This window comes from Ziziphus jujuba, chromosome 1 (assembly GCF_031755915.1).
Source record: "Ziziphus jujuba cultivar Dongzao chromosome 1, ASM3175591v1".
In the NCBI taxonomy this organism is placed as follows: Eukaryota; Viridiplantae; Streptophyta; class Magnoliopsida; order Rosales; family Rhamnaceae; genus Ziziphus; species Ziziphus jujuba.
In genome coordinates, this window is record NC_083379.1 from 32,642,926 (window position 1) to 32,669,102 (window position 26,177).

The 26,177-nt window shown below is 32.2% G+C and overlaps 3 protein-coding genes across 10 annotated transcripts; 1 reads left to right on the forward strand and 2 right to left on the reverse strand.

Annotated features, from left to right (window-relative positions):
- Positions 1-2,183: 2,183 nt before the first annotated feature.
- LOC107404747 (uncharacterized) lies at positions 2,184-5,904 on the reverse strand. The gene is made up of 5 exons (XM_016011739.4): positions 5,124-5,904; positions 4,685-4,847; positions 3,099-3,298; positions 2,765-2,938; positions 2,184-2,566 (listed from the first exon to the last, which is right to left on the reverse strand). The coding sequence occupies exons 1-5, from the start codon at positions 5,385-5,387 to the stop codon at positions 2,480-2,482; spliced, it is 888 nt and encodes a 295-aa protein (XP_015867225.3). The 5' UTR covers positions 5,388-5,904; the 3' UTR covers positions 2,184-2,479.
- A 4,063-nt stretch (positions 5,905-9,967) lies between these two features.
- On the forward strand, positions 9,968-15,271 carry LOC107428205 (serine/threonine-protein kinase PBL35). Its single transcript, XM_016038701.4, has 7 exons — positions 9,968-10,471; positions 11,187-11,509; positions 11,622-11,757; positions 12,941-13,074; positions 13,159-13,282; positions 14,090-14,537; positions 14,971-15,271. The coding sequence occupies exons 1-7, from the start codon at positions 10,351-10,353 to the stop codon at positions 14,987-14,989; spliced, it is 1,305 nt and encodes a 434-aa protein (XP_015894187.2). The 5' UTR covers positions 9,968-10,350; the 3' UTR covers positions 14,990-15,271.
- A 519-nt stretch (positions 15,272-15,790) lies between these two features.
- LOC107428221 (U11/U12 small nuclear ribonucleoprotein 25 kDa protein) lies at positions 15,791-25,472 on the reverse strand. Of its 8 annotated transcripts, XM_048470587.2 has the most exons (8): positions 24,829-25,438; positions 23,597-23,662; positions 21,992-22,048; positions 20,877-20,966; positions 18,235-18,383; positions 18,008-18,107; positions 16,884-16,983; positions 15,793-16,377 (listed from the first exon to the last, which is right to left on the reverse strand). In XM_048470587.2, exons 4-8 carry the CDS (start codon positions 20,924-20,926, stop codon positions 16,339-16,341), a joined length of 438 nt encoding a protein of 145 aa, XP_048326544.1. In that variant the 5' UTR covers positions 20,927-20,966; positions 21,992-22,048; positions 23,597-23,662; positions 24,829-25,438; the 3' UTR covers positions 15,793-16,338. The 8 variants fall into 8 exon arrangements, with proteins under 8 accessions (XP_060671616.1, XP_060671614.1, XP_048326544.1 ...); XM_060815623.1 differs by having other exon boundaries at positions 20,877-22,048; positions 24,829-25,437; XM_048470585.2 differs by lacking the exon at positions 23,597-23,662 and having other exon boundaries at positions 24,829-25,436.
- Positions 25,473-26,177: the final 705 nt, after the last annotated feature.

Below are 26,177 nucleotides of genomic sequence, written 5' to 3' on the forward strand. Positions count from 1 at the left end.
GGGCTTAAAGTCGGGTGATCAACATCTTTTGAGTTATTTTCAGATAACGACCTTGCTACTTTACAAGTTTGGCTTAGATCCCTTTCTTTTCACTTACTCCATTATTGATCTTAAGGTTCAACCTTGAGCTAGCTTAGCTTACATTATTCATATAAGCAACTTGAAACCCACTAACTTAGGTGTCGTTTGTTAACCTAAACAGTTTTTTTTTTTCTATAATTTTTCTTCCAGATCGTTTGTAGTTTATTTATTTTAATTGTGTGCTACTGTTAATTAGTGGTAACTAGAATTTGTTAGGTATATCAATTACCTACAAATGTGAAAAAAGGGGGGAAAAAAAAACAAAAACTAAAAACCTAATTTTTTTTTTCCCTCCTTACATTTATAATTAACAGAAATTTTAAATTGCTATCAACTAATTTTAACAAGCTATTGTAGTAAGCAAACTATATACAATTTAAAAGAGAAAAACAAAAAGAAAAAAAAAAACCTGAACAAGTTAACAAATGACACCTTAATTTTCTTCTTTTTATTCTATTAGAAAAGAGTTTTCTCATAACAAAAAAAGATGGTTGTGGTAAATTTTGGGAGGCTTAACGTTTAAGGTTTAATTTGGTTTTCAAGTTTATTCGGACGCCTTTTTTTATTTATTATTATTTTGGTTTTTTTGGTTGTCTATCAATATTTTTAAATTTTCGATCTTTTTTTTAATTCTCAAACAACTTATTAAAAATATTATATATATATATATATATATAATATTAATATTTTTTCAATTGGTTTCACTTAACCGTCGATTTTTGAAAACCTAACATCGATATCAATTGAATATACATTTTTTTAATTCGGTTAATGACAAATCACGATCAATTTTTTTTTTTTTTCATTTTTGGTCAGTCGTCTGTCTGAAGGGGCTTTTTTTCTTTACTTGCACGCATGGGCATACAAAAAACCCTTTACATTTGTTCTTTTTCCTTTGGTGAATCTTCACTCTTGATCTTTATTAAGTCATTTATCCCATTTTCATTATTTTTTCTTTGAGTCTTACCACTTGCATATTTCATTTATAAGCAAAGGAAAGATAAGTTGGCAACATATTTAAATGTCATGTTAGTTAATCAATTCCAATTCTTGGATTTGAACCAAATCTTTATTTTTTTTTTTTTTAAAAATAAGTTAATAACTCTAGTATATTAAAATTAAAAAAAAAAATCCATATTTAATAGATAATAATAAAGATAGAGTCATTTTATTTTTTCTTTTTAATAGAAAAGCGAATAAAGTTTTCTAAAATCTTTTTTAGTCCCAAATAAAAATGTTATTTAAAATCTTTTAATGTCAATTTTAACAACTTAAATAATAATTTTTCTTTTCAACTTATTGTATTGTAAAAAGTAAATTTAACAAAGAGTATGGTCAGAGGCACCATCTAGTTTGTAAAGTTATTTATCAAAATATACATTTGTTATTATTTAATTAATTTATATTAATATAACCTATATATGGATTAATTAATTTTTGAAAATGTAGGTGTAACTAAATATAAACTAATCAAATAGTAACATGTATAGATTTGGTAAATAATTTGACAGTGCCTCCAATATTTTTTAAACAAATCCCTAACAATAGCACTTTAGAAAAAAAAATAATAATAATAATAAATGAGGAAATAAGTTTATTATAAATGTACACTTTTTTTTAAAATTTTTTGTCTCACCATAAATTTAAAAAATACAAATCTATTACAAAGTTATCAAAATATTGATTACAAATCTATTACAAATTTATCAAATATTGATTTAGAAACCTATTTGAGAAAAATATAAAATTTCTTAAATCTAAATATCCAATAGAGATATAAAATAAAAATATTTTAATAAGGATCATATAATTATTAGATAATTATTAAAGATTATTAACCTTGAACCTTATTTTCTCAACATAGAGTTACTAATATATTGCATTTAGTACGCAGAATTAATCTAATCAAATAATAATTTTCTCAAAAATATGTTACTAGTATATCATAAATGATTTCAAAATGATCAAATTCTTTAAAGATTATATTTGTCGTTTGTTTGTATGAAAATACAAAATTATCATACAAAAATAATAATTGTTGATGCTACTTCATAAATTGAAAAATGATTATAATGGACCACCACGATAACCAATCCAAAACCTGTTGCTAAAATCTTCCTTTCTGTTATATTAAAAAAATAATAATAAATAAAATAAAATTTGACATTAGAGCCGAAAGCATAATCTCTATATTAAAAAAAGAAAAAAAAGAAAAAAAAAAGAATATATCATAAACATACATTAATCAGTATTATTTATAAAAATTGCTGTCTAAGGTTTTCTTCTTCTTCTTCTTTTTTTTGTTTTTTTCCCTATGGTCACAAATAAAGTTGGGCCGGCCTGGGACCTCCAGTTCATTAGAAAACAATAACGGTCAAGAGTCGACTGAAGCAAATCATCAGAAAACATCAGGGTGGAAGCGCCCAGGGATGGAGTTGCTTTGCTGAGCCTGCTTAAGGTGCACTGTAAGTGCATAGTTGTTGACCTGAAATCAATCAAATAGTGATTAGTCTGCAACATAGAAAGCATCAAAGAACAAAGTTGCAAACTCAAAAAATAAAAAAATAAAAGATAAAGAATGTAAATAAGAACTCAAAAGTCTACAATAAGAAATATCAAAAACATCCAATAAACTGTAATACCATATAAACCAATAAAAAGTCAATAGGTTTGTAAAATCTACCTCCAACGTTCTCAACTGCTCTTGGTACTGAGACAACAGTTGCTTCAGTCGCTGCAATTCTTGGCCATTATCTTCAAACTCTTTCTGACGCTCATGCTGAATTGACACAGCACGCTTCAGAATTGCATTTTCCTGTATGAGTGCTTCCACTTGTTCCTTCAGCATCGCATTTTCCTATAATAAAAGATTGAAAACAACACGGTGACCGTCATCAGTAAAAGCTGTTCTTTCTCGTGGTAGCAAAGAGATAAAAGGGGGAAAAATAGTATATTAAAAATTACGACAAATTCATCAGGAATAAAGGACAGAAGATAACAGTATAAGAATACCAAACCTGGTGGAAGCTTTGTGCTGCTTCTGCACTTGCACGTGCACAGATGGACTTCTCCAAAACCTCAAGCACTCTTGATGCACGAGTTTTGGCATCATCCATGTTGGAGGCGCTCATCATTTCTCTAACAAAGAGCTCCACCCAGTCTGCACCATCGTTGGGAAGATTATTGTCACCGATTTCTCCATTATTTGTAACTACACCTGAAAACAATGCATTCTCCCCATTAGTTGCAGCAACAGTGTTTTACATTCTTCAGAAATCACTAAGACAAGAAGATTTAGTTATGGAAATAGGTTAGGTTATAACTCAAAAGAAGGAAAAAGAAAAAGTAGTTCTAAAACGAACAATTGACAGAATCTTGATAAATAGTTGAATTTTGGAAAGGAGATTCAGGTATATATATCCATAGATAATACGGTAATCCCCTCAAGTTCAAACGGATGACAAAAGATCCTTATAGTTTTCCTCTAATTCACCAATTGTCTTTCAGATCCTCCCACTAAGTTCCGTAGTTACCAAATATAACTCCGGAAAAATACCATTGCTCTTTTCACATCATACAACAGTTAACCTTTCACATAAGGTTTGCCTAGAGTCATATAGATTCAAGCTAGCAAGATTAAAACTCTCATTCACATGGATACTAATAATTTCTACATTCACAAATACATAAATATATATATATATATATATATAGTTCAATAAATCCCAGAATTTTATTCCTACCAAGTTTACCTGAGATGTGAAGTGTATCAGTATCAATTCATTATTCTCATGAACTCTAAAAAACACCTTTTTATGCAAGTTCCAAGGACAACAGAATGGGATATATTTGTGGTCATTATCCACACTGCAAATTTCTCTTCAATGAGACTGACTTATATACTATTTTAAACAAATGAAAAGTACATAAGAAAGACAAATTTTGTTTCCTCACAACTAGATAGCATATGAAATGTAAATAAATAATCCAGGATACAGGATACAAATTATGAATTTGTATTTTGTCTTGCAGTTTTCTAAACCAGAACTTAGAACTACCTGAATATAGTAATTTGCCAGGTCCTAGGTTGCCTTTAGTTATAGAGAAGAAATCAATAATGGATAGAAATCGAGCAAGTAATCAAGTGGAATAAGATATCCATTTTAAGGTTAAAACATGGAATTGATGCATGCATAAGTAATTGAATTCCTCATCATATTTGGTTAACCAAATAAAATGTAATTGAGAAATGAGAGAGAATATAAAGGAGACGAACGAAAAAAGAAAAAATAGTGATGGAAGGAAGAGATATTTCTGTGAGTAAGAAAGTAGAGAAACACATTACAGAGATTTGGAGGTAGACGTGAAAGCTTTCAACAACTAATAAAAGAACACTGAAGACTTCTATTCACTTTTGTTTTCTTGAATTCTTTCAAGAAAGGAATGTAATTAAATACAACAATTAAGAGAAAAAACTAATAAGTTTTAAGTTTAAATACCAGAACTATGAATTATCAAAATTTACGAGAAAATAAATTAAATAGTTAAATTCTATACTTCCAGATATCTGTAAAATATATATATATATATATATAAAATGAACCTTGGGATTGGAGTTGAAGGTTAGCTTCTGCTGATGATGGTATATCAGATGTGCCAGCAACAGAACCAGCTTTTCGATCAACAGTTCCTAATCGAAGCTCATTCAAACTTCTAATAGCAGAATCCAAATCATCTCCACATTCTTCCAGTGCTCTTTCCAGAACCTATCATTAATATTAATAATAATAACACCCAGATTTTCATCAACATTATCACATTAACAGAAGAAGCATTTAAATAACAAAAACAGGAAAATTTTATATGTTTCGTCAGAAATTGTATGCTTTTCAAACATAAAAACAGAGTTCTTAGATCAAAATTTCCTATAAATCCTCAATACACAAACAGAGCTCATAGAATAATAAAAACAAAAAAAGAAAAAACGAATCCTCAGAAAGAAAAAGAATAGAATGAGAAATTTGAAGAATGAAAAAAGAAACCTGTCCGTCCATGTCCGGGAAAAGAGCCCTGAGATGGTCGATGAGGCGCGACGATTGCGATGGAGAAGCGAAGGCAGAGGCAGAGGCGGAGGCAGGGAAAGACCTCGGAGGAGAAAAGCGAGCTGGCGAAGAAGAAGAAGAAGAAGACGGAGGAGGAGGAGAGGAAGCAGAAGGGGAAGAAGAGCAGCGAATTCTCTTGGAAACAGAAGGAGTGGTAGGAAGGTCTTCAAATATGGATCTCTTACCGCACACTATGGCAGACATGTTTCGCCTCCGTCTGCTCGGTGGCTCTTTACCTCCCCCACCTCTACTCTCTCAGCGCTCGATCCGCACTCCAATCCTCCTTCTCCGTCGTGCTTTTCATGCAACCGCACCGTTTCGATTCCCGATCCTCCTACGAATTACGTTTTATCTCGGGGCAAAAATGAAAATTATTAATCGAAATCGAAAATTACAACCCCGACAACAGCTTTCTGATCAGCAAATTTTCTCCCCCTCCCCAAATCCAAAAACAAATCGAATTTTCGCCGGCAATCGAAAATCTAAACAATCGGATTAATTACGGCTTCAGAAAGAAATTAAAATAAAATCGAATCGGATTAAATGAATTTAGGGTTTTCTGTTTGGTTCGAGGGAAAAGAGAGAGAGAGAGAATGTGGTGTTTGGCATGGCATTTGCTGGCAAGGCCAAAAACAAGCCCACCGGTCCAAGAGGATGATGGTGATGATGATGATGATGATCCAGTGACGGCTTCGTCGGATGAAGGACCCGTTGGAATATGCCACGTCAACTCAACATCCGAAGAACATTTAGGAGGGGGTTTACGTGGTTGGATATTATTGGTTGCCCTTGGATCTGTGGCACAACGGGTTTGGGTTTTTTTTTTTTTTTTTTTTTTTTTAAAGAATTTTTTTTAAAGTTACTCATATTTCTTGTTTGACCATCTCTTACGGTCGTTAAGAAATTTGGTTAGGTGGCTGCTTTTTTCAATCATAATTTGACATTAACCTCACAACCATTTATCTCTTTTCAAATTATTCGTTTACTATTTCTATCAAAACCCCCCCAAAAAAAAATTATTCGTTTATTTTTTGTGCTAAAAAATCCAACAACAATAATAATAATAATAATATTTAATTTTCCAAAAAAAGTATTTAAATTTATTTCTTAATTTTTCGAATGGGCTCGGAATGGCCTATCAAGTCCAATCCATAAAATATCATACCATAACACCAAGCCCAGGTAAACCTTTTCTACATTTTTTTTTTTTTTTGGTAGGGAATGAAAGCCCAGGTAAACGTGAAATGCTAATTGTCAACACTACTTTCTTCTTTCTATAACCCAAAACTATTCTTGAATTCTCACAACCCAGTTAATGAATCATGTGGTATTTACCCCCAAAAATATAATTAATAATAATGAATTGTAGATTTTGTTATTTTTATTTGACAAAACTTGAATTTTTTTCAACTTTTCATTTCTTTTTTTCTATTAAAAAAAATTTTTTTTTTTTACCAGGCAAGGTTTAAAGGTTTAACCCCTTTTTTGGCATATAATGTTTCATGGGTAAACCATTCAGATTTACAATTTACTTAAAATAAGGATCAAAGTTCTCTGCTAACCCGAAGTTTTTAGTTACATATTTTAATATAGTTATCATGAAAAATTGAAATATATATATATATATATATATATCAATTCTTTATTGCTCCTCCAAACAAGATAATGTTACTCGTTGCCATCTCTGCCCCAGAAAATGAGTTAATAAACTAATTTCAACTCATCAAAGCAAGTTCAATAAATTCATGTAAAAAAAAGCTAACACACACAAAAAAATGATATTTCACATGCTAAAATCTCCTTATTATTCAAATTATGTTCTTCTTTGCTTGGCACATCATCAATATGATGAGGAAAAAAAAAAGGCCAATGAATGACTAGTCTTTCTCAATCATACTGTTTAAAAGGGCTTGTTTCATTATACTCAGCATCCCATGCATGCTTTAGGGCCAAGTTTCAAATCCAAAATCATATCATTAAAAACAGCAAAAAAGTGCAAACATGCATTGAATTAGGTCTAAATGACTAACCTAAAAGATTCTACCCACCGCCATACATAGTTGAAATTGATGCTATTACTAGGAAGTGAAATAATACTAGAGAGTGAAATAACCCAGTTGGTTTTTTGGGTTTTCAAACTGCACTACTTATAGACACACACACACACACATGTACATATGTGTTGGTGTTAACGGTGGAAAAGTGGAAACTAGTGCAAGAGGCCATTCTCCTCCAAATGATCATCAATCACATATTCTTGGGATGGGATATCTATCTGTATACCAATCCATCAATATTGGGCAATACTTATATACAAATCATTCTACAAACAATTCCTAGGCATGATGATTATGCTAACATGGAAACCATGCATGTTGCACAAGTGGTTCACTGTGTGAGGAGCTGTTTGTCAACAGCTAGTTTTTCATCCTCTGATGAGTTTCAGTTAAAAGTAGTAATAGGATTTCATGTGAGTTCATGGAGGATCAGATAGAGAGAGAGAGCATCTGCATGGATTGATTTTTGGGTCCCACATGTTGGCCAATAGTTGCCCAGTTAGCAATTTAGTCCAATTCGAAAGAGGGGTAATGGGTATGTTTTTGTAAAATTGGAATGCATTGCATTGATCATGAAAAACAATAAATAAATAAATTGATGCAGAAAATATCTTTGAGCTTTCTCTGGCACCAATTACATGGCTTTGGTAACTTTATACCTCTTTGAATATAAGATATCTTGTTTTGCCCTGTATAATGATTTTGAGTGGGCTACAATGGTCAGTGTCCCAAAAAATAAAATAAAAACAAAATAAAATTCAATCTCTCTCTCTCTACCTTTCTTTCTTTGTGTGTGGTGGGGGCCATTTGTAGGCCCATATACTTAGTGGGGGCAATTGGTATTACTCCTTTCCAACAAGGCGTTGTCTAGTTGCAAAGCACAGTGTAGAAAAAAAAAATCTGCCGTTGCTTTTCATCACCCAAAGCATCATGGAATTCAATTTTGTTTATGGTTGGTTGATGAGATGACCTCTCACCAAGCACCGCCTTCTCTCTTCCCCACTGTTTATAAATCCCACTCTCTCATAACACGAAAACCCACCTATAATAACCTCCTAATTCCCACTTCATTTAGGAGGAATATATATCAGACACTATACCATCTTCAATACATAAACAGAGAAAGAAAGTGAGAGAATATGATGGGATTGCACTCAAATATGCTCTTGACTGTCTTTCTATTAGTTTTGACCAGACAATAATACATCAAAGAATTGTTTTTCTAAATGGAACTTATTTGAAAAAAGCTTTTTGGAGGATTAGATGTCTTTCATATTATAGGCTTCTTGTGATGGGAAAAATCTTTCAGCTCAGGTGCTATTGTGGTTGCCGCACAGTAAAATTTTGCAATCAGCCAAAAACCAGTCATATATACAGAGAAGAGGAAAAAGACAACACAATCAACAAGAAAAGAGAATGATACTTGGGAAATCCAATAAGTTGAATTGCCACAATTTTTGTTCACAGCCTATAATGGGGGAGTAGTGCTTGAGTAAAGGTCTCAGTCACATGCTAGACAATTTCTTTATATTGAATTTATAACACGCAAAAGTTTTCAAGTAAAAGCCAATAAAGTCCTCAAGTATCTAATTGCACATTAATTTCTTGGATGAACCGAAGGAAGATGAAATATTATGGTGCACTATACTACAACCACTATATGCTCTGTTTTTGTCTCTTTTGTAAATCAAGAATGGCTGTGATTGTTGGATCTTTCATCCTTTGAACATGCTGATCTTAGTTGCATAGCACGAAAAAGCATAGAGCCATGTGGAAAACACACAAAAAAAAAAAAAAAAAATCTGGAAACTTGGGGGGCTATTCCACTTGGAACTTTTAATTGGTTCAACTCATTTTTTTAGTTATTGCCAATTACTCTATATATATCCCATTTCTATTTTATGATTTCTTTTTTTATCATAGCTTAAAACATCAGTTTTCAATATATGGGGAGTGAATTTTTAGTTCTTTCTCTTTTTTTGGGTGGGGGGTTATGACATCCGTACTCTTTTCTCCCCTCTGATTTTTGTAAATTATTATTATTATTATTATTATTATTTTGGTGCTCTTTATGAGATTATTGCTTTTACGCTTGTACTATTGAGGATTTGGAATCAAAACCATATATCTTTGTCTTTTGAGTGTGGGGAAAACATTAAAATTCCATGCAGTGTACTATTTGCATATGAATTATTCCTTCTTCATTTCTATATTTCATCTTTTTCTAAAAGAATTTATTACCCTGTCTACCAATTTTCAAGGTGAGAAATTGTTTTTTTTTTTTTTTTGTCCCACTTATCTTTTTTTTTTTCCCACTTATCTTGGCGGCTTACACCTACACACTATTCAAATTGCAAATGAAAATCAAATACCCAATTGGAAGAGAAGAGAAAATTTGAGAAGCACAGCTTGTGCCAATTTATTTGTATAGTATAGTTAAGCATAATTGAGCACCAAAATTATGTATAAAAATGCATGAGATTTCTTATGGAATAGTTAAAATTCCAAGTACCTTACGCATACGTATTCCCCCTGCAAGCTTTTACTACTATGCCAGGATAGACCTAATGGTACAACTGCATGAGATTACATAATCATTAAAAAGTGATTCTTATATTAGAAAAGTAATTTGTGACGAAAATTACTCCGGAAAAGAAGAAAATGGGGAAAAAAAAACAAAAGGAACAATTTTTAATTTTTTTTCTCTCAATTGCAAAAGACATTGAGGGGTTTTCCCCTTGATTGCCAAAACTTTCTTAGACACAATGTTTTTTGGTAATTTTGTCAAGTGAAAACAGAGAGAGAGAGTGACAGACCCATTCCCATCCCCCACACATAAAGGTGGTGGGAAAAAAGTTCTTTTTGTACACACTGCGATGATGGCGATGATGATGCCTGCAATCTCCAACAGCAGCAGCAACACCAATACCATCACCACCAACAAAAATTCCCTTCTCTCTTTCTCTATTCTCCATTCTCTTTTCTCTTCCTCTTCCTCTGTTCTCTGCCATCCATAACCATGGTTAATCTCTTTCCCTCTCTCTCTTTCACTGTCAATTCCAAATGCATTTATGGTCACTACCCATGAAAGCTAGGATTCTCGTTTAGCTATGGAGAAGAAGTGCGGGTGCTGGGCTGTTCTGACACGCAGCGTTAGAGGTGCCTGCAAGTCCTCTACTTCTAGAGACTCTGCTAACACTATTCCTCGTACTAGTCTTGTTTATGATGCAGGTATCCTTTTGCTTTGGATGTATGAAATTTCTTCGTGAATTCGAATTTCAAGTTTTGGGTTTTTTCTATTCTTCCCTAAAATTTTGAATCTAAAAGATTGATATGAGTTAGCTCTGAAATGCTCTATGAGTATCTTCCTCATATGGGTCTCCTCTGTTTTTCTTTTTACTTCTGCACAGATGATGTTATCTTATATCTTTCTTTCTCTATGAATTCTCAAAAAAGTTTTTATTTTTTCTATGAAATTTGATTTGGTGATGAGTTTTAACTCGGTGTTTCCCTGTTTTCCCCAAAAAAGTCTTCAGCTTTATAGCAGCCTAGCCGGTGCGGTTGTAAAATTCCAAAGACAGATCTCAAACTGGGAATCTGCTGGTTTCTCCTCCAAATCTACTTTTGGTGTTGGTACCACCAGAAAAATGCAATTAATCCTGTTGTCCTTCTGAATTAACGCTTAAATTCTGTTCTTTGATTCCACCTCCCAGCCTCTCTTTCAATTTCGTACCACACGTTTTCATTGGATTCCCAGTCATAAGCTTAAATTTTTGAGTTTCTTTTGATTACCCTCTTTTATCTTTAACATGAATTTTGACTGCATTAGTTCAAAGAGATTATCTGTTTCCTCACAATTATTGGTAACAATTTCAAAACCTATTAGTCTGAAATCTATCACAGTGACTGACGAAATGCCTTTTCATACTCATTCTGTGATTTGCAGCTACTGAGACACGTTATCTAAACGCCAGCAATAGAGAACTCTGTCCCCCAAATGAAGCTCAACTATCATCATCTGACAATCCAATCCCTCCACCATCAGATGACAAATCCACATGCCAGTTGCTCCAATTTGCATTTCAGGAGCTGAAAGCTGCAACTGGGAATTTCAGGCCTGATAGCATACTTGGGGAAGGTGGATTTGGGTATGTGTTTAAAGGATGGATAGAGGAAAATGGTACAGCACCAGCAAAACCTGGATCAGGAATTACAGTAGCTGTTAAAAGCTTAAAGCCAGATGGTCTTCAAGGTCATAGAGAATGGGTGGTTAGTAGAATATGTGCCTTGGGTTAGTAGTAGATTGATGTTGAAAGGGATTGTCCACCATGGGCACTAAAATTGAAAAGCTTTAACACGTGACTGTTTTTCTTTAATGCAGGCTGAAGTTGACTTTCTCGGACAGCTTCACCATCCTAATCTGGTGAAGCTTATCGGATATTGCATCGAAGATGATCAACGGCTGCTTGTTTATGAATTCATGACCCGTGGAAGTCTTGAAAATCATCTTTTTAGAAGTAAGAGTCTCCCCCCCCCCCCCCCCCCCCCCCCTCTTCTTTTTTAATCTTATTTTTTGCCTTTTTCTTGTCTTCTTGCTAGATCTTTTTATAGCTTGTTAGTTAGGTTTTCATAGTTTCCTACCTCTCTATTCAAGGATGGAAAAAAATGAATTTGGTAACTACATTTGTTTTTACTACATTTTTTCTATTCTTATTAAACAACGTGGCAGTAAAAAATAAATACATGCAGCAATTATTTCAAGTGGTTCTTCCTTGTCATAATTTCGGTAGAAAATTGATTTCCCTTTTTATTTGGTTTTTGTGGTGGATATATCAGGTGTACTTGAATATTGTTAATATACTCCTGTCTTATCCTAACACTTGGTGGTGAACATATAATAGTGTTCATGTGTTGGGTGGCTTGCAGCTTGAGTCCACTTGATATATATATATATATATATTATATGTATATATTTTAAATTGTAACAACTTCTAGATAATTATTGGTTGGTGTTCTCTACGACTTTTTAGGGAAAAAGAAGGGGGGGGGGGGGGGGGGGGGGGGGGGGGAAATGAGTGTGTTATTATTATTATTATTATTATTATTTTTGGTGAAAAGCGAACATTTTTTTTTTACCCTATCTGCACTTGAAATGGGATTTCATTGCAAAAAATCAGTAGATACCCGTGGTATTTTTATTTTAAGCTGTTGCTTTCAAAAACTTAAGATTTACCTGGTTGAAGTAACAAAAAAAACACTTGAACATCCTTAGTGCTGATGAGCAAAAAATAGATAGTTTGTTTGAATGAAGAATTCAAAAACTTCTCTAAACAGCCTTTCAGTATACAATTGAAATTATTTTTCTTGTTCTTTTGTGGGGTAGACAAATATTTGATTAGGCGATTGGGATATATATCAAGCACAAGTTCTTATTAAATTAAAGACCTGATATTAAATTTAAGTTTTCTGTTTAGAGTGTTCTTATCCTTTCCTGGCTGTTCTAATGTTTTAATATCCGTTTGACACACTTGTACGCTTTCATGCACTTAAAAACTTCAATATGACAGAAACTGAAACACACATTTTTCTACTGCAATTTCTTCCTCTTTTAGTTCTTTGATTGATATCATTTCCTTTTCACATTGATATACTCCATATTGTATTCTCAAATAAACACTGATGTTATTCAAAATTTTGAAGGGACTATTCCTCTTCCATGGTCCAATAGGATTAAAATTGCACTTGGCGCAGCAAAAGGATTGGCCTTTCTCCATAATGGTCCTGAACCAGTCATTTATAGAGATTTTAAGACATCCAACATTTTGCTGGATTCGGTATATAATTGATGAAACTAATTAATGCAGCAGTTTCCGTACTTTTTCTTAAAAAATTACTTAACTGTGTCTTTTCTTTTCTAGGAATACAATGCGAAGCTTTCAGATTTTGGTTTGGCGAAAGCAGGGCCTCAAGGAGACAAAACACATGTTTCTACCAGGGTTGTTGGAACATATGGCTATGCTGCTCCAGAATATGTAATGACAGGTAAGTTTACCATAATTGTAGATGGTGTATGGCTTGAATCCTCCTTAATTTTGCATGATTTACATACAAACTCTGGGATAGGAATGTAAATTTAACAGTACCAAAAAAAAAAAAAAAAAAATTCAATGTATTTTGACCAAAATAACAAAACCAAGTACACGGCAATTGTTTCACAAGAATTGGCATTGAGTTCCATTTTGGTTCATGGTAATAGTTACATATAATTTGTAAGACAGGCTAGGTTGCATAACATTTTAGCCATCTTTAAAATCACTAAAATGTTGGTTATAAAATCTAAAACAAGTGTTAAGACCAACAAGTCGCCTTAAACTAGATGAACAAAGATCGTCTTGGCATCTTTGGCCATATTATATGCAGACACTTACAAGCACATGAATACATGCCTCCTTGGATAGGAAGTTTACCGTAAGCACAATATGTTTGTTTTCCAATTATGATGTTCATCAACCTTATATAAGAGTTATCAAATAGTAAGATGGCTAATTGATCTTGCATTATCTGGAAGTATTTTCTACATTTTAGAATTGGAACTATTTGTAGGATATGATCTTCATTAAAAACCGGACTATTCCTATTGGTTTTTTTCGTTGTGCCCTAGTTGGAGTTCAGAATCTAGAGCTTGACACTAGTATTTTAGTTGATCCAGCACCTCTATATTCAAGATGTCTTTCTGTTCAGATTCTTGGAAGCAGATGCTTTGAGATTCTTGCCTCTTGTTTCCTGCACCATAAGAAATAAATATGATGCCTAACAAAGTGGTTGACTTTGGCTCTTTATCTTTCCCAGGGCACTTGACTTCAAAAAGTGATGTTTACAGCTTCGGAGTAGTGCTACTTGAGATTTTAACAGGAAGAAGGTCAATGGACAAGAAACGTCCTAGTGGAGAACAGAACCTTGTGGCATGGGCTCGACCATATTTAGCTGACAAACGAAAGCTCTACCAACTAGTTGATCCGCGCTTGGAACTGAATTATTCCCTTAAAGGTGTACAGAAAGTCTCCCAGTTAGCTTACAGCTGCCTCAGTAGGGACCCCAAATCTCGCCCTACAATGGATGAAGTGGTGAAGGTTCTGACTCCATTGCAAGATCTTAACGACCTTGCCATCTTATCATATCACTCTCGTTTATCTCAACAGGGAAGGCGCAAGAAAAAATCTGATGGAACCCAGCAGCTCGCATACACACAATCCAAAAGCATCAGAGACTCTCCACTACATACTGGAAAGCAGCGCAGGTGAGGGGCAGTTTAAAATGATCATTTGCTTGACTTGGGCTCAACTATTGAATGAAAAAACAGAAGGTTGGGATACCCATCTTTTGTTAAGTGGGTTGTATGAAGACAATATTTCAAGCTTGTATAATTTTTTGGGTGTTTGAAATTTGCCAAGAGCCAGAAGGGACATTAATGGAAGAGGAAAGCTACATCATTTTTCCTTTTCTTCTTAAACTCTTTACAAAAATTAGAGAGCTAACCATCAATTTGGAACGTTGCTCACGATTTGCCTGTGTTGTAATTGAGATATATCCTGTAATTAGATAAAACTCCACTTCCAAGATTGTTATTATCTACATGAATGTCAATTGCTTTTGAGTTTTGGGAATTGCAAACTTTTCTTTTTCTCTACTGAAAAATTATGCTACTAAATTTGTTCTGATCTCTTCTACAGGATCGCACTACAACCATAAAAGAGCTTGCTCCAATTAGGAAGCTGATTCAATTCCCATAATGATCTTGTACATCTCCTCATATACATAGGTATCCGCACCTAGGCAAGCTATATATATAGCCCATCAAACCTTTTTACTGGCATACAGTATTTTGATCTGCTAGAAATTTATTGATATGAGGAGTACTAATTAAGGATTATTACTTGTTTAAATGGTTTTAGTTTTAGATCGTTAATTGAAGTGAAACTTTAGTTTTGACACATTACCAAATCTTGATGTGAAACTTTTAGTTTTGACACATTACCAAATCTCTACCTGATCATGACTCCCTAACAATTATGTATATAATACTATGCATATAATTAGGTCCTTATATATGGTAAAAGGTCTCTTTCCACAACCAATATCATATATATATATATATATATATGATAAAGCATATAATTAGGTCATTATGCTGGGCATCTATGTCTGAAATATATACGCATTTTTGCAATTGGTTGTCTTTGATATCACACCTAACTTGGAATCTTATCTTTCCTTTAACATGTTCCACATACCATTTCGAGAAGTGTAAGGGTTTTCATTTGCCGTTGAGAGAGAATATGCTTGCCATCATAAAAAGGAATTAATTCTAGGGAACCTAGTCTGCCCTTCTTTGCTTCTATTTCTCAACTTTGAAGAGGTCTAGAAGCCATTACTGTTGCTTCTATTTCTCAACTTTGAAGAGATCTAGAAGCCAATACTGTTTTCCCTTTTATTATAGCACTCTCTTTTGAGCATGAATGATATAAATAACCATTTGTCAAATCTAATCCAATCAATTACAAATAGCCGGCATTCCTTAAATAAAATCCTACCAAATTGGTTTTCAACCAAATTCAAAACAACTATGTAACTAATTCAATATTCCATGGTCATCAAAGAAAATTACAACCAAACTATATACTCTCTAACTGATAACCAGGCCATCTGAACCTGAGAAGCAGGACCAAACAAAAGTTTTTCATTTGTACTTTGTATATAAAATGTATTACAAGGCGCTGTTAAATCATGCATAAATTTGAGTATTGCTAGAAAGTATCGTGAAAATGCTGTAAAGTTAGGTACACAATAACATATGTGCCAGCTAACTGGAGCAAGTCTTCAGCAGCATTGTCCCATCACTTATCTCTTTGCACTATCCGTGAAAATTGGACCCAAAAATGATCTTAATTTACTTTTTAAGTATTGCCTTACTTTGATTTACACAATCTCTGGTTCCAAACAACTATGAAGAAATTACAACGAACTCCATTCCAGCCAAATCAATAACCTGCTTTCGGGCCTTTTGTAACCATTATAGTTTACGGCATAAGATGTTCATATCAATGTTTAGCTTTCGAAAGACGCTGGACAAAGTAGAGCTGTATAATTTCCAAAAAAAAAACGAAGGAAAAAAAAAAGAATGAAATGTTAAAATGAAGTAATAAACAAACAATAACTGTTAAATTTGCAGGATGTATGTGAAAAATTCAACTGAATGACTTCAAGCTAGCACTCTTTCTTCTTGATTAAAAGATAGCGAACTCACTCTTATGTCTTTCTTTAATCGCCATTAGAATTTATGGAGTATTTTTTTCTCCTCTATATAGGACAATTGGAAAATACGTGTGCCTCAAGCAAGTCATTGATGTATTAATAGTATTATATCACAAACACTTGAAAATATATGAATTTGTGACGTTATTTGTTTGCATAAACCTACATACATTTTTTAATTTACTCTGTCCGCGTTTAACTCATGAATATAATGGTAAACATTTGATTTCGGGCATTTCACATTCAGAAATCGAAGTAACATGGAAATGTAAGGACTAAACAAAAAATAAATAAACACATAAATAAATAAAGCATGGAAATGTAAGGAGACCTGATCATCATCCCTGATACCAAGAAATCGAATGTATGTTTTGTCATCGATTAGCTTCTGACCTTTGAAGCTTAAGCAAAAATGACTCCATACATGCGACCTGGAAAGACAAATTTTATTTAATACAAAACACACAGATTCTAATTAATAACAATTAAAAGCTCAAAAATTCATCTTAATCTTTGCTACCTTATATTGTATATGGTGTGTAGCTTGTGTATTATATCTTTTTCCATTTGAGTAATGTTACCTTAATACCCCATTTTGGGAAGTGCCAAAATTTTGAAGGAAATTGGTTCAATTTCCTACAAAGTTTTTTAGTGTATGTTTGGTAATGAAAGATTTAGGCTATGTTTGGTAAAAAAAAATTTTTTGCTTAAAAGCTATATTGGAAGGTTAAAAACTCTTTTATCAAAAAATAAAATTGTTTGAAAGTCAATAAGTACTTATTGACCAAAACATAAACTTTTTTAAGCTGTTTTAGAAAAGTTTAAATTTGGAACTTTTTTAAATTTTTTTTTTCTTTTATCTTATATGAAAATTTAATAAACGTTTAATACAGTTTAATGAGCATTTAATACAGTTTTTTTATTTACAACCAAACACTTATTATCTTTTTAATAAAAAAATTTTTTCAAAAAGATTTATCATATAAAGCTCTACAGATTAAAATTTTATTTTCATCAGCTATACCAAACGGGCCTTTAGAATTTTCAAATAGTTAAAACTGATTTAAATTTTTAAATTGAAAATAAATTTATCTTTAATAAAATATATAAAACAACTTTTATTTGGAATCTAAAAATAAAACCTTATCACTTTCCACCTGTTTTTCCATATTGTGAGAATTAATTATCCTTGGAATCCACAAATTCCACCTTCTTAAGATTATCCAAAATTACAGGAAAATTTCATTTTATCATAGAATTTCAAATTCACACTAAAGTTTGATACTTCCTAAACAGGTTTGACTTACAGAAGAAAATAAATAAATAAATAAAATACCACCTTAATTAATGGATTGTTGTATGTTAATTGAGTAAAGAAAGTCATAGCTCATAAATAATGAAAATAAAGTCATAAATTGGTGTGCGTATCATTAACTTTGCCTCACCCCTACGTACCATGAAATATTGCTTTCTGTCTCATTAGGTAACTGTCTGAATACATCTTTCACCGCCTCTTTAAGTTCTGCTACCGTAGCCGTCCTTGAAACGTTCACCTCTATCGTATCATCATAATATTGAGTCACATTCACATATATAATATGATTTCATTCATACATATGCAAATGTTTAATATACATATACATATACATATATATATATATATATACATGATGAAAAATTACCAAAACAAGAGCCATCCAATTTGAAAATGGAGAGCCTAAGCGGTTCTTGAGGCAGCCTGTTATAAACAAAATGCCTCCTCGAGGAGTCATTGAGCCTAGGCGACAACACCGCACAGCATAGGCAGGTCTCCGGCAAATTCGTTCCGATCCTAGAAGATGTCATGCAGAACTTGCTTTCGATCGACAAATGTGAAGGAAAGGACAAAAGAAAAACCCACTACCCTAGTTCAATAAAACCCCAAAGGGTCCTAATTGTTTATTGCATATATTAGAGAGTCAATGCATTTTGCTTTTTTTTGGTCGATCGGAATAGTATACCCCTTTTCTAAGTCCTTCAAGAACTGCCCTAGAAAAGAATATAAAAGAAACCCACAAACTTTTGAGAGTTTGTGTTTGGGGGTAGGTTTTTCCGAATATTTTCTTTGCAATTTTCAAAAAGTCATAACCAGAAAGAGAGAAGACCAAGTGAAAGGGTTTATAAGTTTCATAGTTGGCTAGGCATTCAAGGCGGAGACAAACTGTCACCCTTGTTTAAACACCTATATTTATTAAATGCTGTGCATATATACATATGAATTGATAATTTTTTATACAAGTTAGCAAGTTCGTTATATTGGACGTGTAAGGGACAGTTTTTTTTTTTTTTTTTTTGGAAACCGTGTAAGGGACAGTTTGAGAATTAATATTTAGTACGTCTAATATAGAATAAGCATGATTAAGGAATAGTAAGAATTGCAAAATAATAGTTAGTTAACGTTGTTGAATAAAAGGACCAAGTTAGAAAGAGTTGTTTTTGGGCAAATGTTGTTATATATGTTGAAAATATATAAGTTTTGACATTGTCAAAGTCAAATGTCCATCTAAGATGCCAGGTCAGAAGTTATTTCATACCTAACTAATAGGCCTGATCTGTTTCAGTTGAATTGATTAGCTGAATGTAATCATTAGTTAGTTACGTCTCTGTTGGCCTGCTTTGTTTAAGTATTTGACTCGATACGGATAGAAGAAAACTTCCCCTTTTTCTCCAAGATCTCAAAGGTACGTACGTACAAGAAAACCAATGACTAAGAAAGTAAACCCCCTTTTTCCATTTGACACTAAAAGATCAAAATTAATAAAAATAAATAACCGAAAAAGAGAGGAAATCCAATCATTAAAGTGTTGTTTGGTATTGAATTGGTTTTTTATTTTATTTTTTTATTAACTATGCTTAATTTGTTTATTTTAAATATTTGTTATTGATAGTTAAAGTTAATATTAAAGGTAGTAAGATATAATATGATAAAATGATATATTATGATTTTATTGGTTGAAAAATTAATATAATTTAAATAAAAAAAAATGATAGATGAACTATTGAAAAGATAAATGTAATTAAATATAAATCAATTAAATAATGACACTATTTTATTATTAAACTTCTTACTATCTTTAACCCTATTCTAATTATAAATTTAAAAGGAAAAGAAAAAGTATTTGAGGTGGCTTTTGATGTTTACTTATTTTCTAATTAATTGAAATGCCTAACACCCTCTAACTAACTAATATTAAAATTAAAGAAAATACATATAACTAAGTAGAAAAATTAAAAAATCAAAACCAAAAAATGAACTTGAACCACATAAGTTTGTATTTTGAATGAACCAAATGTTTACTTGTGTTCTGCTTCTTAAAAGTGCTTTTAGGAAAAGTGTGTTTAATTTTTCACATATTAGTCCTCCATGGTTCGCAATCGGGATTCCGTGCAAGCAAAGCCATATAACTTTTTAATTTTCTAATTAAAAATATTGTGATGGATGTCTCATGAGTGTGCGTTCATCATTTTTTTTTTATTTTTTTTATTTTTGGTTAGATGTTAGAGTAGAAGTACTACAAAATAATATTTTAGAGAGATTTGATCATCTGAATATTTGTTAATAGATGCGGATTTTCTATTTCATTTTTTTATTTTCTCACCCCATCTAAAAAATTTTAGTCTTCATATGCTTATTTATTTTTAACATTTTCTATTTTCTTTTTTTTTCGTAAAGAGATGGGGAAATGCTCTAATCTCATTACTAGATCTTCTGTTCGATTTTATTATTTGATCATTGAAACAAGATCGCATCATTTTGATAAGGGTAATTAGCACTGTTAGTTCTTAAATTATATTTATGTTTGCAGTTTTGTTCTTAAACTTTTTTCTTGGTACTTTAGCCTCTAAACTTCATATTCTAGCTAGTGCATGTTGGTCCTTAAACTAATTTTTAGTTTAATTTTTAACAGTTTTAAGGCATATAATACATTTATTGTAACAACTTTATTCTTTAAACTATTTTTAATCTAATTTTTAATAGATTTGAGACATGCAGTACACTTACTGTAATAGAAAACAACAAAATTGAAAATCAAGCAACCCCTTTAAATCTCTACATCTTGCAACAAGTACACTAGATATCTCATAATTATTAAAATAGATAAATAAAAAAATAGTTTAAACGCCAAAATGCATTAAGAACTAAAGTTTAAAGACTAAAGTGCCAAAAAAAAGTTTAAGAACCAAAATGTAACTATAGGTTTAGTTCAAGAACTATCTGCGCCAATTACCCCTTTAATAAAAATAACAAAGAAAAATATTAAAGTAAGCACAAAAAGAGAAATACCTCAACAGAGAATGGAAATAGGAAAAATGGCATTGAAGATCCTTATTCATTCACTACTAGAGTTAGAATTTCTTCAATTTCATTAGTATACTGAAAAAATAAAAAAATGATTTACACAATTAATATGTCCCAAGTATATATATAAGAAACCATTGCAAAACTAAAAATCATAATAAGGGATAGGATTCCATGTATCAAAGTTTTTTTTTCAATGTTTTTGACAAATTGAAATGGTGTAGTCTTTTATAATGGTTGATAAAACAACGGAAAGTTAAAAATTTTCCATCCATGTTTGATTTTAGCTTTTCACCTTTTATTCACCATTTGACTATCTCGTGATAATTTGTCAAAAACATTGGTCAAAAACACTTGTAGCTAGGGACGGCCCCATAACTAAGTATGCATATAAACAATGAAAATGATAATTTGTTTGTTTCAAAATTATGAAGTGAAAAACAAAAAGAAAATTACATAAAGTAACATTTAACATGTTACAATGAAAATGATAATTTGTTTGTTTCAAAATTATGAAGTGAAAAACAAAAAGAAAATTACATAAAGTAACATTTAACATGTTACCGGTAAAATTATTAATATTATTTTTAGGGAAAAGAATGTAGCCAATTTCAAAAAGCAGAGTCCAAATATAAATTAGAAATACATTATTGAACAAATGTGGGCTACTAAAATAAGAGGACATTGCGGTCATCTTTGTACAACAAGGATATCAATAGTTAAATATACGAGTTTAAGAGAGAGATAGCCTGTTCATAGAATCAAAGAATTTCTTGATGAATTAATAGAACTAGCTAGGTAATTAAGGACTGGTATATATTTTTCTTTTCCTTTTATTTTTCAGACGAAAAAAAAAAAGATACGAACTTATTTAACTCATAATTAATTTATACTGAATATGAATAGGAATATTGTAACACACTACTACAATTGCAAAAGTAACTAAAAATATATAGAAATGTACCATATATCCAACAAACCTAAAGAGAATAAATGAACTGATATTATTGGAGACAAAGTTTCTAACAAATTAAGATATGATATATTCTTATATGCACGCGTATATGTACCTGCATTCATATGTACGTATACGTATGTACCTGTGTAGAGGACTTCTGGTTTTGAAATTGGAAGGCCAGCAAAAGCAGCCATATTTGCTGAAAGGGAGAAAGCAAGAAAGAATAATCATGAAGCAAGCCAGAGAGATAAATCTTATTATATCCACGCGTATATATACATATATATATATGTAGAGCCATATATACGTACACGTTTTGAAATTTATTGAGGAAAAAGTAATACTGCAAAGAAATATATATAACGATGAAAACAATGAAGGTGATCACATATAAGTATTTGTGATTAATTAATTGTAAGAGAGGAGATTTTACATGATGAGACATTTAGAGGGAAAAAGCAAAATGAAGAACACAAAAGAAAGTGATATTGGCGCGGCTCAATCTGAGATCGTATTTTACTACTTCAATGCGTAAATCCGTCTTCGGATTGAACCTCACCAACATCGCTTTCTTTGCTTCCCGAACATCCATCAAAACTCTCTCTCTCTCTCTCCCTCTCGCTCTCTCTCTCTTTCTTTCTTATAAGGAAAAAGCAAAAAAGGACGTAAATTATACAAAAGTTTCTTTCACCAAATAATGAAATTTGGAAAGACACACACACATCAATCAAGTTATTCAAAACCATGTGCGTTTAAAGAGATATAGCAGTGGCCTTTTTGGGGTATGGGGGTTCGTTTAAGCTTACAGGCCTTGGGTACCACTTACCTAACAAAAAGGGCCAAAAAAAAAAAAACAAAAAAAAAAAAGTACTCGAATAAAGAATACCAAATGGGGTCCCCATGTTTTTGGTTGGATTTTAGGTAATTACAAGTAGGAGAGGTATCTAGCTTGATGGAAGCAGGTGCAGGAAGGTCAAGGTGGTGGATCATTGGTGGTTGGAATTGGGGACACTACTAATGTTAAGTGGGATCTTCAAATCATGATTTATATTGCCGTCCAATCCATTTCATATACTATATATATATATATATATATGTATATATGTATTGCCTTTTTTTAAATGCTAGGAGGAAAATAAACAAAAAATAGTCAGCATCAAAAATCAATTATTCTAACCAACTAAAAGATACTGATCTTAATTTAAACATAATATTGTATTAGTAATTAAGAAAACAAGATTCATGATACCGTGCATCATCCAAAATTGGTATGCTCTAGCTTCTATATATATATATATATATATGGTGAAGAGTAATGAACCTTTCAAACAAGTTCAAAATCAATGAAATAAAAGAGTAATATATGTAGAGAAAACCCAAGTAGGGTTCTCAGGAATGGGCTTATAGAGAAGAAGATGAACAGTGATAAGAACTAACATATACGTGTGTGTGTGTGTGTGTGTGTGTGATGAATTAAGGAACTTAAACAACCATAGACGCGACATGGGAGGAAAGAAACCGGGCCCGATCAATTTGGCAATGGTGATTAGAAATGTATGCGAGACAAGAAGAGAGAGAGAGGGAGGGAAAAAAGTGAGAGAAATGAGGAAGGATGGAGATGAAAGAGGGGATGGGAATGAAGAGGGAAGGGGTGGAGAGGCAGAGAATGTTATACTGGTAGGTTTTGCCTCGGGATGGGAAGGTATAGAAGGTGAGTGGAATGATGTCAAGAGGGAGCAAAACTTACTTTAGGGTTTGTCATGCTTGGTTTCTACTCAATAAAAATCAAACTCACTCGCTTTTGCGCATGCACCTGAAAATATTCTCCCACCCAAAAAAAAAAATAAAAATAAAAATAAAAATAAAAATAAAAATAAACCCAAAACAAACACCTTTTGATTGCACTCTCTTTCTCTCTCTTTTCTTTCTATCTTTGATTTATTATTATTTTAAATCCTATCACCTTTTTTATATATCATGCTCGCATTTTTGATTGATTAATTAAAAAAAAAAAAAAAAAAAACAACAACTTTATTATTAGTAAAAAGAGAGAATAAGATAGTTGGCTTATATGTACCCCGTCCTTCCATATAAACAAATCTGTCAAAACTGAGCACATTAATCCACTCGAAATATTAAAATATGGGTTTTCTTTCATTGTAACATATTTTTATATAATACCCATTAATAAAGACATTAATGGGTCATTATTCCTCTCAAAAACTCTGAGTTTCATCAGATGAATAATCTCTTAATAGAAAGATGGTACATATAGGTTCTACAGAGCAGGAATAAAATGATCATAAAAAGCTAATAAGGATACCCTGTTTTTACCAGGAAGAGTACTGTCCAGAGAACCTAATTTTAGCACTTGGTGGTGCCCAAATAGCAAGAAATTAAGATTCTATACGTAGAAAGTAGGAAGTTAAAAAGATTGGTCAAATTTTGTGTAGAAAAAGAGAGAGAGAATCTTGGGAACAGGAGTGCAGAATGTCAGCGAAAGGATTTGTCTAGAAAGAAGTTTCTGAAGGGAAAGAGGAAGGAGTACGTAACAAAGTTGCTTTCACTCTTTCTCTCTCTCTCACGCACACGCACAAACACATTGTGTGCGTGGTAGAGAGAGACATAATTAAGCAAGATTTAAGCCAGGGGTTAGCGAATAGGGAAAATAGGCAACAACCCAATGCGGAGACACCGGCGCTGAAAGAGCACTGCCTTGGGCCTCAACTGGGGGACACCTTCCTTGGGTTTTGATTGCCACTTTTTTTTGTTTTTTTTTTTTTTTTAAAATTTCTTTTCTTTATTTTTAGAGGTCACCAACACAACTCAGCGAGTCACTATACCTCTTCATATTCTTATTATTATTATTATTCTCTATCAAGAACAAGATTTTGGGAAGTGCAAAAAAGAAAAGAAAAAGACCCTTTTTAATAATAAAAAGCTCTCTTAAAAATATAAATGCAAAAAATAAAAACTTACACTCTCTCTATCTCATGATTTGGGGCGATAAGTTCGCGTGCAGCAACCCAAACAGATTCCCCCACGCCTTAAACCATTCCATTTACTACCACCCCTTCCCTTCCTCACCAGATCCTAGGACTTTTTCCCTTTTTTTTTTTTTTTTTTTTTTTTTTTTGTGTGGAAGTGAAACTTAAGAGCTCAAAAGGTAGCTCTGCTTTGCCTTTGCCTTTGCCTTTGGCTTTTCATTGTTTTCTATTTTTTTGTTTATTTATTTATTTAAGTTTTTTTTTTAGGTAGTCTCAAAGCAAAAGAAAATTCAATGAACAATGGAGATATCAATTTCAAGGGCCTGAACTTAGAATGCTGGTATAATGTTTCTTTCAAAATCAAGACTATAGTCTTTTTTTTTTTTTTTCTTATTAAAGAGGGTGAACATTTTGATGAATGAAACACCCATGTTTCTTATACTCATAAGTGAGAATTTTCCTTCTTTTTTTTTCCCTGTTTTTTACACCAAGTGGGTCATGTTGGCCTTTTTCTAATCAGAAAAGCAGACATACTTTCTTAACCTTTTCCATTGAACAGAAACATATTAAATGTTTTCTTTATTTATAATTTTATGATTCCATATTTGCAATCTTTAATTTTTTAAAAGAAAAAAGAAAATTTTGTTGTGGCCTAAACTTAATGGCTCTAGCTACCAAGCTCATTTTATTTTTTTTTTCAAAATTTGTCCTTCTTTTAATTTTGTTTTTAATGGTGCTGTTCCTTTTGCCAATAAATATATCCTTTTTCTTTTTCCTCATGTTTGGTTTTATGTTTGTTTTGGTTTGAAATGGAAACACCCTTTGAGGTTGGTGGGAAGGGTCAAGATCTATATATCTCTGTCCCTTTCTCTTTCATATAGTTTGCAAGAAATGAGGACCAAGTGCGGAGAAAAAGAAACTGGAAGAAAATGCAGTAGACTGTAAGCCTTTGGAATGTGGGTTTGATGGGCATGTTTCAATTATACATGGCAATTAAGCGAAGGTCACTTTGTCAGCTTGTGGAGACAAGAAAGACAACTTTCTCCCTCGAACTCCAGTTGCTACACACAATTATATATATATATATATATATATATGAATGAATACATACGCACTATCCCCCGTATATCAAATTTCATTGTCCATACATGAAACTAAGCACCCTTACCCCCTAGGAGAGAGACCACCATATTAAAGTAGTATATAGTCAAATTAAGGAGGAAAGAAAAAAAAAACCCAAGTGCTAACATATGGGTTGGTAAGGTAAAGTACTTGGGCTTGACCGTACCTGCAAAACTATAAATATAGTGATTAAGGGTATTGCCAATTGCTACCATTTTT